General features: G+C 41.1%; 1 protein-coding gene across 6 annotated transcripts in view; it reads right to left on the bottom strand.

Annotated features, from left to right (window-relative positions):
* Positions 1–17,160, bottom strand: part of TTC7B (tetratricopeptide repeat domain 7B) — a 310,511-nt gene that overhangs the window by 31,552 nt on the left and 261,799 nt on the right. The window contains exon 20 of one of the 6 annotated variants that reach the window (XM_039537948.1): positions 9,522–9,744. The exons of the other annotated variants lie outside the window; for them this stretch is intronic. Coding sequence (XP_039393882.1) covers positions 9,715–9,744 — 30 coding nt within the window. The 3' untranslated portion in view covers positions 9,522–9,714. Of the gene's footprint in view, positions 1–9,521; positions 9,745–17,160 lie in introns of those variants that run through there. 6 annotated transcript variants of the gene reach the window in all.

Below are 17,160 nucleotides of genomic sequence, written 5' to 3'. Positions count from 1 at the left end.
TCAGCAGAGAGGAGGGGAGAGGGAAGGCAAGTGGCCCCTGGAGTGGGGTCCTCGGGGTCCCGGAAAACTCTGGAAACTGGTCTTTGGGTGCAATTTGCAGGGGGGTGGGGGGGTCTCGGGCCCCGGACCGCCCGCGCCTGCCCCAGACCCGGTGTGGTCCTTCCGCTCTGGGACCCCTGCCACCGAAGACCCCAGGCCCCCTGAATCCTCTGGGCGGCCCTGGTACAGCACATTTCATAAAAACTGTATTCTAAAATGCTTTACATAGCCGCGTAAATTCCCAGATAAAAGCAACATTAAAGCTGAGTTAAGGCTGAGAATACATACTAGTAATTTTGGTTAAAATACATTACAAGGATGTTGCAGTTATCCAGAAAGCAAGTATTATAAGCACAGGAAATTCAGAATTAACGTTACATTTTGAGGAAATCCAAACAAGTTAATGGATGAAAAATCACATTTAGGGCATCTAAACTATTTTAATTCTATCTTGTTGTAACACCGTGCAACAATCGTATGACTACAGTTAAAGCGTTTTAATGTTTGTTGGTCCCAGATTATAATAAACTGATTTTAAAGATATGTTAGAGTTTTCTTTTCTTTCCCCTCATTGTGTGTTTGTTTTTTTAATTAAAGTTTTCATACATGAACAGTAAGCGAGAAACCAAAGAGAAAGTTACAAGGTGATATCTCCAATTATTTGAAGATATCTTCCTTAAATCATTTTTTATTTTAACTTGGATGGACGTATTCACTGGTATGCTCTGGATACTTTATGCTACTCTGGAGCAGCACAAAGCAGCCAGACATTCTGGCTAGTTAAAATGGGTGTAAAGATGCTTTGCATTATCGTAGCAGCAAAAAGCAACTTGAGTATATACTCAAGATTGCCCGTTCATCCTGTGCTCTTAATTTTCCTGGCCTCTTGCACCTCCCTACTTCCTATAGTACACCCCCTGCCACAGTCCTTTGTCTGCCCTGACTCAAGATTTACATACACACATCCCAGTTTCCCCTTTCCACAATACACACCCCTAGTTTCCTCATCTTACTTTCTTTATTGAACAGGCCTGGTAAAATGGGTAGCTTTTGAAAAGAAATATCCAGGATTAATCGTCTTTCTGCTACTAATTTTCATAAGTGAAAGTTTATCTGTCAGCAGAGACTGATGAGTAATATTTTATTACAGAAAATTATAAAACTGCATTCTTCCTAAACTGCTGCCATAGCCTATTGTTCTCAATGTGAATGAAGCCACAGCTTCCCTTTTTCAAATGGCCTCCACTTTCAATTGTTTCCAGAATAAATTCAACAGCTAGCTTTAAGAGCCGCCATTGGCCTCAGCTCCATTGAGGTCAGGCAATAGGGCTTCTCAACATGGCTATGCTGTTCAAGATACAAGAATGGCCATACTGGGTAGGATTAATGGTCCATCTAGCCCAGTATCCTGTCTTTCAACAGTGGCCAATACCAGATGCTTCAAAGGGAATGAACAGAACAGGACGATCATCAAGTGATCCATCCTCGGTTCTCCTGGCCCAGCATCTGGCAGTCAGAGGTTTAGAGACAACCGCGCATGGGGTTGCATCCCTGACCATCTTGGCTAATAGTCATTGATGGACCTATCCTCCATGAACTTTTTAGAATCCAGTTATACTTTTAGATTTCACAACATCCCACAGCAACGAGTTCCAGGGGCTGACTGTGCATTGTGTGAAGAAATACTTCTGTTTGTTTTAAACATGTTGCATATTAATTTAATTGGGTGATCTCTGGTTCTTGTGCTATGTGAAAGGGTAAATGACACTTCCCCATCCCCTTTCTCCACACCATTCATGATTTTATAGACCTCTATCATATTGTCTTAGTTGTCTCTTTTCCAAGATGAACAGTCCCAGTCTTTTTAATGTCTCCTCATATAGAAACTGTTCCATATCCTTAATAATTTTTGTTGCCCTTCTCCATATCTTTTTCATTTCTAATGTTTCTTTTTGAGACGGGGTGACCATAAATGCATGCAGTATTCAAGGTATGAGCATACCATGGATTTGTATAGTGGCATTGTATTTCCTGTTTTATTATCTATTGCTGTCCTAATGGTTCCTAACATTCTGTTAGCTGTTTTGACTGCTGCTGCGCACTGAGTGGATGTTTTCAGAGAACGATCCATGACGACTCCAAGATCTCTTTCTTGAGTGGTAACAACTAATTTAGACCTCATCATTTTGTATGTATAGTTCGAGTCTGCTTTGGATTTAACTATCTTGAGTAATTATTTATCATCTGCAAACTTTGGCACCTGATTGCTTACCCCTTTTTCCAGATCATTTATGAATATGTTGAACAGCACTGATCCCAGTACAGATCCCTGCGGACACTGCTACTTACCTGTTTCCATTCTGAAAATGGACCACTTCTTTCTACTGTTTGTTTCCTGTCTTTTAACCAGTTACTGATCCATGAGAGGACCGTCCCTCTTATCCCAAGACTGCTCACTTTGCTAAGAGCCTTTGGTGAGGGACCTTATCAAAGGTTTTCTGAAAGTTCAAGTACACTGTATCTACTGGGTCACCCTTATCCACGTTTATTGACACCCTCAAAGAATTCCAATAGATTGATGAGGCATGATTTCCCTTTACAAAAACTGTGTTGACTCTTCCCCAATATATTGTGTTCATCTATGTGTCTGATAATGCTCTTCTTTAATACAGTTCAACCCAATTTTCCCGGTACTTTTCCTGGAAGTTAGGCTTACGGGCTGATAATAGCCAGGAGCACCTCTGGAGCCTTTAAAAATATTGGCATTACATTAGTTATCCTCCAGTCATCAGTACATAAGCTGATTTAAGTGATAGTTCGCAATTTCATATTTGAGTTCCTTCAGGACTCTTGGGGTGACTTATTACTGTTTAATTTATCAATTTACTCTAAAACCTCCTGTACTGACACCTTAATCTGGGACAATTCCTCAGATTGGTCACTTAAAAAGAATGCCTTAGGTGTGGGAATCTCCTCACGTCCTCCGCAGTGAAGAATGACACAAAATATTCATTTAGCTTCTCTGAAATAGCCTAATCTTCCTTGGGTGCTCCTTTAGCACCTCAATCATCCAGTGGCCAAATGATTGTTTGGCAGGCTTCCTGCTTCTCATGTAATTAAGTTTTGTTTTTTTTGCTGTTAGTTTTTTATGTCTTTTGCTAGTCCCTCTTCAAATTCTTTTTTGGCCTGCCTAATTATACTTTTACATTTGACTTGCCAACGTTTATGCTCCTTTTAATTTTCCTCATTAGGATTTGACTTCAAAATGTTAAAGGATGCCTTTTTAGCTCTAACCACTTCTTTTACTCTGTTTAGCCAAGGTGGCATTTTTTTGGTTCTATGTTTTTTAAATTTAGGACATACATTTAATTTGAGCCTCTGTTATGGTGTTTTTAAAAAAGTTTCCATGCAGTTTGCAGGCATCTCATTCTTGTGACTATTCCTTTTAATTTCTGTTTAAGTAGCTTCCTCATTTTTGTGTAGTTCCTCTTTCTGAAGTTTAATGTAACTGTGGTGGGCTTCTTTGGTATTCCCTCCCACCCACGACAAGGATGTTAAATGCAATTATATTATGGTCACCATTACTGAGCAGTTCAGCTATAATACTTCTTGGACCAGACCCTGTTCTCCACTTAGACCTAAATCCCTTGTGTGTTCTAAGACTAACTGCTCAAAGAAGCATTCATTAATGGTGTCTAGAAATTCTCTCTCTACATCCTTCCTGAAGTAACATGTATCCAACCAACATAGGGATAGTTGAAATCCCCCATTATTATTGCGTTTTCTATTTTACAGCCTTTCTAATATCCCTGGGCATTTCATGATCACCTTCACCATACTGGTCAGAAGGTCAGTAGTATATTCCTACTGCTCTCCTCTTATTTTTCAGGCATGGAATTTCTATCCATAGAAATTCTATGGTACAGTTTGATTCATTTAAGATTTTTTCCATACTTGACTCTATGCTTTGTTTCACCTATAGTGCCACTTCCCCACCAGCATCACCCATTCTTTCATTCCTATATATTTTGTATCGTGGTATTACAGTGTTATCATTCTATTTCAATATCTTCAATGACAGGCACTGGAGTTCACTCATCTTATTATTTATACTTCTAGCATTTGTATACAAACTCTTAAAACATTTGTCACTTTTTATCTGTCCACTTTCATGTGATATAACTGAACTGCACCCTTCTTCATTTATGACCACAGTCCTACTGAGAATAATGAGAGATGGCAGCTATTTTGAAAGAGGGTAATTTTACATATCATTTGCTGCAGAAAAATATTATTTGTCAGTCCCTGCCAAGAGAGAATCTTTCAATTATGATCAATAAAGAGGAAAATGACCACCAGGTCTTACATTTCATTTTCAGCAGTAGCCTATGTCACACATCAGTAAGCTTTAACTATAAGGGAAGCTTAAAGTATTTGCATTATTAAGATCATTTGGGAACATCAAATGGTCTGACACCAAAAATGGTGCTAAACTTGTTAATGGTCCCATTAATTAATTTTAACTCAAATGAATTAGCCAATTTACTTATAAAATTACAGAAAATTCAGTCCTTACTCAAAGAGTAAGTGCTGTAATTTTGGGGAGAGTATGCTCAATTCTTCAGACATAAAGTGGTTGAACCCCTGCTTTAAGTGCAAAATTAAACTCAGACTCAACTATAGAATTGTATGTGGCACTTTCATAATAATACAACTGCAGAGTATAACAGCATTATGCTGGGAGGTATTGGTGACTGCATGAATCAAAAAGCTTTTTGAGACTGAGTATGAATTTAATCTTCAATTAACTATTCCTGGGGGCATTCTGCACCAAAATATTAAAAAATCTGCGCACACTATTTTAAAATTCTGCAAATTTTATTTGTCAAATAAATGTGGAGGCTCCAGCATGTACAGCTCCCCAGACACAGACTAAGGGTACGTCTTCACTACCCGCCATATTGGCGGGTAGCAATCGATTTCTCGGCGTTCGATATATCGCGTCTCATCTAGACGCGATATATTGAACTCCGAACGCGCTCCCGTCGACTCCGGAACTCCACCACCGCAAACGGCGGTGGCGGAGTCGACGAGGGAGCCGTGGATGTCGATCCCGCGCCGTGAGGACGGGTAAGTAGTTCGAACTAAGGTAGTTCGACTTCAGCTACGCTATTCACGTAGCTGAAGTTGCGTACCTTAGTTCGACCCCCCCCCAGTGTAGACCAGGCCTAAGTGGTGAGGCTGCACCCAACCCTGACACAGCACATCGACTGGGTCTGCCATAGAAACACCCCAGGGCCCTTCCCCTCCACATCAGGTGCACCAGGTGTGGGCAGGAGGTTCTGGGTGCAATGGTAATGGGACTCTACAGGTGGGTCCAGGTGAAGGTGGTTGGGGCTCAGCTGCAGGGATGGTCTGGATGGGGGGGTAGAGCTCAGCAGGGGGTTTGGGTGTGGAGGGCTCAGGGGGTTGTCCAGATGCTAGGGGAGTGGGGCTCAGTGGGGTGGGGATCCAGGTGTGGCTGATTGGGGCTTGGTGGGGTGGGGGTGCGGGTGGCTCCTCGGAGTGGTCCAGGTACAAGGGAAGTGGGGCTCATCAGGGGGTTTCTGAGTGTGGGAGGGCATGAGGGGGTCTGGATGCCTGGGGTCAGGTGGATGGCAGAGCAGCTCCCTGTACAGGGATCCCTCTCCCTGCAGCTGAAGAGTGATGGGTACAGGAAGGGATGGGGGAGGAGGAGGGAGTTTGCAGAGCTTCCTGCAGCTGTGGGAGAAATCAGGGGGGTCTGACCCAGCCCCAGATGCCATGCAGGGGAAGAGGAAATCCCATCCTCCCCAGCCCAGCCAGGAGTAGCAGCTGAGCCAGGCGCAGTGTAGGGAGCTGCGTCTTCCTCAGTAGCATTAGTAATGCTACATTATAAGTCTGAAAAATACAAATATGCTTTGTCCCATTCAGATTGACCTTGATAAACAATTATATTTATATTTCAACAGTAAAAGTTCTCCAGCTGACAGAAAAGACAATATGGGTGTTTTACTTCGTGTCAACAAATATTTTTTGCTGCTAGTTCATGAGTTCAGACTCAGAGAATCTCAGAGTACTTTTCTTACCCAACCATCTTCCCCCCGACTTCAGCCTCTTTTTAAAGCCATTTGAGGACAGCTGCTCTCAGTAGCACTGTTTTGGTATCCATTATTTAGTCGAAACAATCCCAACCCTCCTTTTTAAAATAAGAGTAATTTTTATTAATTATACTGAAATACAATTACAAATGATTAGGTGCCAGATGTTGCCTACAAGCAAAAGGCCCTTGGAGAGTATATATAGGCAAGATGGCCATGCATGCCAGGTGCCACACAGCTTTGATTGCTGTGCAAGTTCTCAGCTCCAGCTACGAAGTAATGCTGTAATAAATTCAATGAGCAGAAAAAACACCCAGGGAGCAAAATAATCGTAATTAGTCCAGTGCACTGAACAGAAGACGGACCTAATTTAAAAAATGTTTTGCAAAGCAATTCTCATCTACTATCAAAAGGATTACGGAGAGCAAAATGTAAAGTTGTATCTTTGAGATACGTGCAAAGGAAAGCATGAGTGTCAACACAAAAATGGGTAAACTAAACTCTCCTGTCAAATGCTAGGATGCAGAGCATGCTCTCAAAGATTATTCCAGACCTTCTATCACCATCTGAATTTCATTCTTTGTTTAAACAAGAACAAGTGATGCCTTAAATCAAAGACGTAAAAACCCCTCAGTTATGTCCTGATGCAGTAGGTTTATGACCAGCTGACATTTTCATTGTTACAATGTCATCTCACTTGTTGGTACCTTTTCTTTGGTAAAAGTGTGTGTGTGTGTGTGTGTGTGTGTTTTTCTCTTTCAGTGGTAAATCGTACCCAGCAACAATCATGGAAGGAAGGACAAAGAAGAATGCTCTGGATATCAGTATGTCCCAAATGACAATCATTTGTATACTTGTTACACTAATACAAAGCTCTGAGATAATCACCCCCTTGGAGGATCAGACGTACATGGAGACTTTAAATGCACCTTTAACTGTCCCAAGATTATTATTTTATGAGCACCTCACTTCCTATAATACCTCTGTGCTTCCTAAGCATGGACTGTTTGAACTCTCCTCTTTTCTGAGCAAATTTAAAACATCTAATATATACACAAACACATAGGCAAAGGCTATAAAAGATAAACCAAACATATATATATATATATATAAATAAAACCACATCACCATCCTGTGATCAGGCACTTCTAATAACCTGTCAGCATTTGCACTCTCTCTGGGTTAATGCTATCAAAGGAGAGAATATCTTCCATGTTAAGGACCTGCTGTGTATTCCAGAAGCCACAAATATGTTCTGTTCTTTCTATAATACTGGGCTACACTTTCACCTAAGAATGCAATACATGGCTCATTAAGGGCCTGTGAGAATTTGGGTAATCTATGTATAACTCATGAATTGTTATTCATTGTTTGAGACAATGAACTGTATGCCTGGTTAAGCCCAGATGCTTATCTGAACTATGTTCTTGCACACCCTGATACTTCTTGTGTTAAGGAGACAGGGGAGTGGCGTCTGTATGTCCAATTAGGAATAGGTTGATCATTAAAGACGATCAGCAACTGAACAGAACTTGCCCAGGCAGAACAAATGGGCACTGTATCCTAGATAGAACCAGTTTTCTTCAACTTTTCTGTATGGTAGGTGGTTAGAAGATACGGAATTTCCCCAGGAGAGGGAACAAAGAGACGAAGTATAGAGGCAGCCCTTTAAAAACACAGAGGGCATGTCTTCACTAGCAACGGCAGCGCTTTAACGTGGCTGTGTAGTCGTGGCACCAGCGAGAGAACTCTCCCAGTGCTATAAAAAAATCCCACTTCCACGAGGGGCGTGGCTACCATCACTGTAGCACTGTCTACGCTGCCACGTTACAGCACTGAAACTTGCAGCGCTCCGGGGAGTGTTTTTTCATACCCCCTGAGTGAGAAAGTTGCAGTGCTGTAAAGTGGCAGCGTAGGCAAGGCCAGAGACTGGGTCTGTCAGACAGGCAGAAAGGTTGGGGCAGGAGAAAGGAGCATGCTTTTGTGGCAGAGGAGACCTTTTTGACTACTGGATTAGAGCAAGCTGAAGGAAGCTGGTTGCAAGGAGAGCGAGAGACTCTGTAAATAAGACAAACTATAAACTGCAGAAGGGGGATCATGGACACTCTGAAAGGACACTGATCAAAATCCAAAAAGAATGTTCATGAGTGCTAAGGAAATTGAAGCAGATAAAAGCATGTCAGTGTTTCTTATTTTGCCTACATCTGCATATTTCTTGTGCTGTCTATAGTGAAGAGTAATTGTGCTAGAAACTTTTGCAAAGCCTGTGTCTGTTTGCTTCTACAATCACGTGTCCCTGAAGAGATGACATGTAAACCAGTGTGTCTACAAGGTTGGATCTCTGGGAAAGTGTGCTTAATCACCTGGGGATTCTGGGGGAGTAGGCACTACCCTCAGAGTTCAGACAGTTGGATCACAGTGAGCGCTCTCAGGGGAGGAGACTAAAGAGAGGGCACCTAGAAAATCAGAGCCAAAGGCAGTGCAAACAGGTAAGCTTAAAAATACATGGATCTAGTGTTGGGATCCAAACACAGTAGCCTCGTGAGTGCCTAGCAAGGGGAGTTCAACTAGGGCTGTGACAGGGCTCTATTTCCTACAGTGAAACCCTGGGGAGGGAGCCAGGGGCCCAGAAAACTGAAATATTCGCCTTGCAGAGTTTCCAATTAATGTTCTCAAAACACTGACCACCGACACTTCTGCCCGCACAATCGCCAAGCCCCATCACATGAATAGGCTGTAGATGTGAAGGAGTTAATCCAGAGCATTAATGAAAAATACTGGATTGGGGAATACATCTGGCACATTTCTGGGTTGCTTCATATCTGCATCCCAATGGTGCTTCTCAACATATCATTAAAGCTCAGGTATTTAAGAAATAGCCAAATCAAACAGATAACATTCTTACTGAAAAGGCCTTTTGTTAATAACTACCCTCACAACAAAGCCCGTTTCACTAACTTTAGCATTCTGCCATGCCTGTAAGAGATCAGCCAGTTAATGAAGGCTAGGCTGTGTTGCAGATGGGCTAGTTGGCACCTACTTTATTTGTAACAAGTTTTTTAAAATACAAACATACAAAATTTATATCTCATTCTACCCCTTTCCCACAACTGTTTGCATGTCAATTGTCTTCTGAGATTGTAAATTCTTTTAGGCAGGTACCTTATCTTTAGGTGTGTATTTATAGGGTTTAGCACAATGGGGTCCTGATCATCACTGGAGTATAAAAATTATTAAACAATCCTGAAGTATTAAAGAGCAAACAGTAAAGCAAGTACTAAAATAGGCTACACTGCAGTGATCCAGAGGTCTTGTATATATTTCAAGATTATTTTTGACTGGATGCTGCACAGGAATGTAACAAACAGCCTTTCATTTCTAGATCAGTGGTCCAAATCCAGACCAGGCTCACACTGACTGAAAAGACACTGTCTGATGGCTATTAGCTGTCCACAAAGTGAGTTGGTAGTTTTGATTCAGTTCTTGTTCTTTAACAGCTGAGATGGCCAGTTTTATCGTGGGCTGATGAATAAGTAGTTCTGAGAGAAGTAGCCAATCAGGGTAGAAGAATTCTTATAATTAAGATCTGTTCAGAAATAAGAGCAATTTGTGCAATGGCAGCATGAAGAATTATAGTATTTCTCAGCAAGATAACAGTATGCAGCACACAGTATATTCTTGTAATCTAACTGGGGAGAGTTATTAGTCAAACTGAGTGCACGGATTTGTATTGTATATGGTTGACAAATAACCGTAATCATATAAATCAGACCCCATATGGCCCAAGTTTAAGGGAATGTAGTATACTGATCACAACCATATAGCATCCCAGCACACTAACTGGCTGACAGAATTACATTTCACTATATTCCAGCACAGACAGTAAAGCAAATCTCGCATCCAGTTCTAACTCAAGTTTAACATAGACAAAGTGTGAATTGACAATGCTGGGCTGCTAACCTTTCATTGACAGTCACATATGGTTTGCATGTGGTTATACAAAACTAGCAACAATAAATTCCTCAAGTAACTTTTTATTCGCAAAGTAGCAATTAAGTTTTACTATCCAATAAAGTGTGAAACTCCTGACAGTGACCATTCTCAAATGTAAGTTACACAGTAGATATGTACACCAACAGGATCTGACATTAAAATAATATTTTTAAAGATCCTGGTGAAAGCCTGTAGTAATTAGGTGAATCATCCCTTTACTACCTTTAATATGTTATCTCCAAAACTTGGATAGCAATCTTATAGCCCTAATAAAGAAAAAAGAGTCTATTTTTAAACCAACCAATAGCAGAATTAACTTTACTGATCATTCAGTCATATGGATAAAATCTTAGTTTCCAAAAAGCAGTGTCTATGGATGCTGGCATCTATACCCTTTGATTTTATTACACTGATCAGTGGGGATTTTCAGTTGTAAGGCTCAAATGGGAAATATTTTTCAAGATCTCCAAGGCAGCAAAGACTGTCAGCTTTTGAGTGACATGTGGCAACAAGTGAAGAATTTAAGTTTGTGGAAGACATGCTTATAATTCAATTAACCTGTCTTGATTTAAAATGCATGGTAGAGCTTCTGCTATCCTTTCAAAATGAAGAATTTGTTTCTAAGCATGTATCTCATTTGGGAAAATCACAGTTTAAGGGTTGCACTCATAGTGCCTGATCCAAAGCCCACTGAAGTTAACAGAAATACTCCCACTGACTTCAATAGGCCATGGATGAGATCCACAGTTATCTTCAAGACAGAATGACCCAAAGGTGGAGGGAGCCTGCTCAAACTGATTCTAATAGCAGAATTCCACTGTCATTTTTTTCTTCTTAGGACAACAACAACATTATTTAAAGCATTTAGACCTCTGAGTGGCTAAAATACTGCTCCTGAGGAAAAAGACATTTAATTTAAAGTGTATTTTGCTTTTTCTCCTTTTTCCTGCAGCAATCAAACTTCCAAAGGTCAACTTATTTAAAACATAAGCAATCTTTTACTAAGAAATCTAATAAAACAAATTACTATTATTTTCCCATTTTTTTTTCATCAAGACACTGCAGGCTTGAGGACTCAGTAGAGAAGAGGCCAAGTGAATCTTGTAGATATGCCAGAGGTATTACCTCTCTCGTTGTTATTATTACAGTGTATGCTGCAGGAACTAGTAATAATATGCTTAGGAAAGGTCCATCGATCTCAGAACAACATCTCTTACAAAGCAGGAACCTGACTCTGAAAACCCTTGAGGACCTCATGGCTGCTATGATACTATGGGCTCATATGACCAAGTCACCTGGTACTGGACTCCATCTTGTTTTTCCACTGAAAGGTGTGGGAACCAAGCTTGTAGACAAAAGGTTCCCGCCCAGGGCTGTCCTGAGGCATACACAGCATACGCGGCTGCGTAGGGCACCAGAAAATTTGGAGCATCCCTGGGTCTTAAGTGTCCACCCTCCTGCCTCTTCCTATCCCTGTTCTGACCCTTCTTGCAGGCTCCCACAGCTACCTGCTGCAGCCTGGTGACTCTACTCCAGAGGGGATCTAGTAACTTAAAAGTGAAAAAGCCTTCCAGCCTGCCAGAGGTTTAGTGTGTTCATAACGCAGCAAAGAATCCTGTGGCACCTTATAGACTAACAGATGTTTTGCAGCATGAGCTTTCGTGGGTGAATACCCACTTCTTCGGATGCAAGCAGGATTCTTTGCTGCTTCTACAGAACCAGACTAACACGGCTACCCCTCTGATACTTGTGTTCATAACAACGTTCATTGCTTTTAGAAAAAGGGATCACTAATTTACTTTGTGTGATCTCCATAACACAGACATATTTATGAAATTTCACCAACTTTAAAAAATGTGTTTCCAAAGATTTTAGGCATAATAAAGGATTTTATATCTCACTGAGGTACTGATTTTGCTGGAGGGTTCTCTTAAAATTAGTTAGTCAACACTACATCTGGAATCCAGTGATAAAGGGCATGAAATTAATTTACAGAAGTCTTAAAAGATTTGGCTTATTTAGTTACAGTAGCTAAGCTTAGCTATAATTATAGGCATCTTTAACATATTTGTTCCGGTGGAAAAAACAACACCCTTTTGAAAACTATTTTAAAGTAAGTTCCTTAAGCAAGTGATCTTGGGCTAGTCACTTCACCCTCTCTCTCTTTCAGTTTCCCCATCTTTGAAACTGGACTGTTGGAAGGATTAGCTAGAGCAGAGGTGGCCAACCTGGCTCTGTGGATGAGGGGAAAGCAATGGACGTGTTATTCCATGATTTTAGCAAAGCTTTTGATATGGTCTCCCACAGTATTCTTGCCAGCAAGTTAAAGAAGTATGGGCTGGATGAATGGACTATAAGGTGGACAGAAAGCTGGCTAAATCGTCAGGCTCAGCGGGTAGTGATCAATGGCTCCATGTCTAGTTGGCAGCTGGTATCAAGTGGAGTGCCCCAAGGGTCGTTCCTGGGGCCGGTTTTGTTCAATATCTTCATTAACGATCTGGAGGATGGCGTGGACTGCATCCTCAGCAAGTTTGCAGATGACACTAAACTTGGAGGAGTGGTACATATGCTGGAGGGTAGGGATAGGATACAGAGGGACCTAGACAAATTAGAGGATTGGGCCAAAAGAAATCTGAGGAGGTTCAACAAGGACAAGTGCAGAGTCCTGCACTTAGGATGGAAGAATCCCATGCACTGCTACAGACTAGAGACCAAATGCCTAGGCATCAGTTCTGCAGAAAAGGACCTAGGGGTTACAGTGTACAAGAAGCTGAATATGAATCAACAGTGTGCCCTTGTTGCTATATTGGGCTGTATAAGTAGGGGCATTGCCAGCAGATCGAGGGACGTGATCATTCCCCTCTATTCGACATTGGTGAGGCCTCATTTGGAGTACTGTGTCCATTTTTGGTCCCCACACTACAAGGAGGATGTGGAAAAATTGGACAGAGTCCAGCGGAGGGCAACAAATATGATTATTAGGCTGGAGCACATGACTTATGAGAAGAGGCTGAGGGAACTGGAATTGTTTAGTCTGCAGAAGAGAAGAATGAGGGGGGATATGATAGCTGCTTTCTACTACCTGAAAGGGGGTTCCAAAGAGGATGTACTGTTCTCAGTGGTAGCAGATGACAGAACAAGGAGTAATGGTCTCAAGTTGCAGTGGGGGAGGTTGAGGTTGGATATTAGGAAAAAAATTTTCACTAAGAGGATGATGAAGCACTGGAATTGGTTACCTAGGGAGGTGGTGGAATCTCCTTCCTTAGAGGTTTTTAAGGTCAGGCTTGACAAAGCCCTGGCTGGGATGATTTAGTTGGGGATTGGTCCTGCTTTGAGCAGGGGGTTGGACTAGATGACCTCCTGAGGTCCCTTCCAATCCTGATATTCTATGAACCTGTGGCTCCAGAGCTACCTGCGGCTCTTCATAAGTTAATATGTGGTTCCTTGCATAGGCACTGACTCTGGGGCTGGAGCTACAGGCACCAACTTTCCAATGTGCCGGGGGGTGTGTGCTCACTGCTCAACCCCTGGCTCTGCCACAGGCCCTTCTTGCCCCCACCCCTGAGCCTGCCATGCCCTGGCTCCTCCCCTCCCCCCAGAGCCTCCTGCATGCCACAAAACTGCTGATGGGGAGGGAAGGGGAGGTGCTAATTGGTGGGGCTGATGGTGAGTGGGAGGTGCTGGGAGCAGAGGGGGAGCTGATGGGGGGCTGTTGATGTATTATCATGGCTCTTTGGCAATGTACACTGGTAAATTCTGGCTCCTTCTCAGGCTCAGGTTGGCCACCCCTGAACTAGAGGGTGTTATAAGGATTAATTAATGTTTGCAAAACGTTTTTGGATGAAAAGCACTGTAATAGTGCATTATTACAATATACTGATTTATGCAGGGTGGTCAAATTATTTCAAATAAAAGCTCTTTTTGGCTATAAACTTATCAGATCCTAGAGAGAATGCATGGGTTTTATTTTCTGGACAGTGATGTGAAGAGCTCTGTCCACTTCCAGCCATCACTGGATGATGACCTACTTCCCAAATGAGTCAGAAAAGTAACAGCTACTTTTCTATGGTGTTGCTCTGACTGTGAAATATAAAAAGCTTGTTTCTCCTTTCTCAAGGGAGGCAGAGCTACAAAAAACAGAAAAGCAGCAGCGATGCATTAACCTGCAGGTGATGGTCAAGAGAGGGGAGAATGGAGGAAATTATCTAAAGGAAACTATTTTAAGCAAAAACAGCCAGCTGACAAACACGTAACAAATGTATGTAACACTTAAGCAAAGTGAGAATGATGTTTAAGACTCAGGATTAGTACAGAGGTTTAACTTAAAATGTCACTGCTCATTTTGGCTCAATATTTTAAGTTATTTAAATAATTTTAGATGTCTAGATATTGACATACGACTTACACTTATCTTTAAGCACTGTTGGTGCATGGTGTGACGTCCCCATGCTGTTTATCAATTTCCATGTAGTTCACATCTTGGATACTTTACTACTTAGCCTTGAAATGTCAAAACCAATCTAGCCCATATTAAGTAGATTAAAAACTGCTTAACTAATATCTTAAAAGTAACTGTAAATGGGGATTCAGTATCCAATGGGAGTGTTTCTAGTGAGGTCCAGCCGGGGTCTGTTCTCGGCTAACTGCTATTAAATATCTTTATTTTCTTCCAGATTATTGATAAAGTCATTACTAGTTACATTTGCCGATGACACAAACATTAGTGGAATGGTAACTAATAATGGGGACACATCACTTTTTTACAGACAGAGCTGGAATGCTTGGCAAGAGAGGCTCATTTTAATATAGCCAAATACAAGGTCAAATCTATGAACAGAGAATGTAGGTCACACTTATAAGATGGGGGACTGGATCCTGGAAAGCAGTAACACTGAAAAAGATGTAGATAGAGTATTGTACTGGGAGCTCATGTTAAGCTGGTTATTTACAATTACCACTAAGAGGGTGAACACGATCCTCGGATGCATAAGAAAGGGAATATCAAGTAGGTGTAAGGAAGTGGTATTACATCTGTATACAGCATTAGTGAGACCATTACTGGAATACTGTGTCCTAGCATCCACACAGTTCAGAAAGAAGCTTGAAACTTTTCTAAGGAGTTAAAAACAGGCTACCAGAACATTTTGCCGACATCAGTGATAATGTAGATGACTTCTTAAGGCATTTGACTGAGTACTACATGACAGTTTGATTAAAAAACTAGAAAGATATAAAATTAACATGGCACACATTACATGGATTAAAAGCTGACTAACTGATAGGTCTCAATATGTGATTTTAAATGGGGAATTACTATTGAACAGATGTGTTTCCAAGGGGATCTTGCAGGGATCGGTTCTTGCTACTACACTATTTAACATTTTTATTAATGACCTGGAAAACATAAAATCATCACTGGTAAAGTTTGCAGATGCCTCAAAAATCAGGAGAATGGTAAATGTAAATGATGAAGAGGATAGGTCACTGATATCAAGTGATCTGCATAGTTTGGTAAGCTGGGGCCAAGCAAACAATATGTTTTAATATGGCTAAATGTAGGCCATACTTACATGATGGGGGACTATCTTGGGAAGCAGTGACTCTGAAAACTATTGGAAGGTTGTAGGAGATAATCAGCTGAACATGAGCTCCCACTGCAATGCTGTTGCCAAGAGGGCTTATCCATCCAAGGACTGCATTAACAGGGAAATCTTGAGTAGGAATAGAAAGGATATATTACCTTTATATGTGACACTAGTGTGAGTCATAGAATCATAGAATATCAGGGTTGGAAGGTGTTAGGCCTGAATAAAGATGTAGCACCAGTTGTGCTAACCTGCCTGAAGTCAAGCATCTAGAGGTTTCTGGGTAAACCCAGAGTGAAATACTGAAAAGCAGCATTGTCTCACAAAGCCCTGGGAAAGAGTAAGATAAGTGAAGGGGCTGGGATCAGCTGTGTTATGTTGAGAGACAAACTGTCTCAAGTACTGATAAGAAACACAAGCATCTCACAGTTCTGACTTACTCCTTGGTTTAGTGTTCACATTCCTAACCTTTGGTGCTTGTTGAGATATTAACAATATAATGCTGTAGAGACTAGGCATGAGTATATATTAAAAGGTGTCTAATTTCTAGTTGTTAGACAAAGGGGGTGGATTGCTCTAGTAAATGATCTATGATGTAATAAAACTGTCTATATAAGCTAATACTAGCTGTAAAGGGGGGGCTGGTTCTTTGTCAATAAAGAACTTTTGATCGGACCTTGCTGGTGTTGCCTGTCTCTCTGCGGTCAGACAACGAACTTCGCTGTTGGGGTTCGAGTCCCCGACATAGGGACCTCAGGAGATCATCTAGTCTCAGGGGTGCAGAACCTTGCACTGGTCCTCTGTACCTACGTGAATTTCACCCTCACTGGCTTTGGCAATTTTAGTCATATCCACTGATCTATTTTTAGTCAAAAAATAGAATTCACCTTCTAAATCTGACGGTGTGAATGGAATCATTTCAGCTCCACTCTTTTAATAACTGATCTTTTAAAGATAGTTTTAATAGAACTTCTACCTTTTGTCTAGAATTTGTATATTATTTTTTATTTGAAAATTTATGCTAAAGCTTGATATTCCAATGACTTTAAACCTATCTTTCATCATGTACATTTCTCACTGAACATAATAATATGGGTCCAATTTAAATCACTGGGAATTTTATGTATGTGATGGAACACAGTGGATTTACAAAAAAGGATATGAGATCTAGACTATACACAGTAGCCTCTATTCAGATATAGTCAAGCTCAGCTATTCATTCTTCTCAAAACAGATCATTCATATTGTGATCTAAATCTGCAAAACTAAGCCATTTTTGTTAGTGTGAGTGCAAAATTCACATAAAAATGGCAAAAAGCAGTATCCTTTCTTTGACTTCAACTTACAAGCAACTGATTTTTTTTTAAACTGCACCTCAGCCAGGAAATTAATTAATTTAGGTCAAATATAAGTTTAAATGAGTT

Source organism: Mauremys reevesii, linkage group 4 (genome assembly GCF_016161935.1).
Source record: "Mauremys reevesii isolate NIE-2019 linkage group 4, ASM1616193v1, whole genome shotgun sequence".
In the NCBI taxonomy this organism is placed as follows: domain Eukaryota; kingdom Metazoa; phylum Chordata; order Testudines; family Geoemydidae; genus Mauremys; species Mauremys reevesii.
Note: the sequence above shows the minus strand (reverse complement) of the source record. Positions and strands in the feature narration are given on the sequence as shown.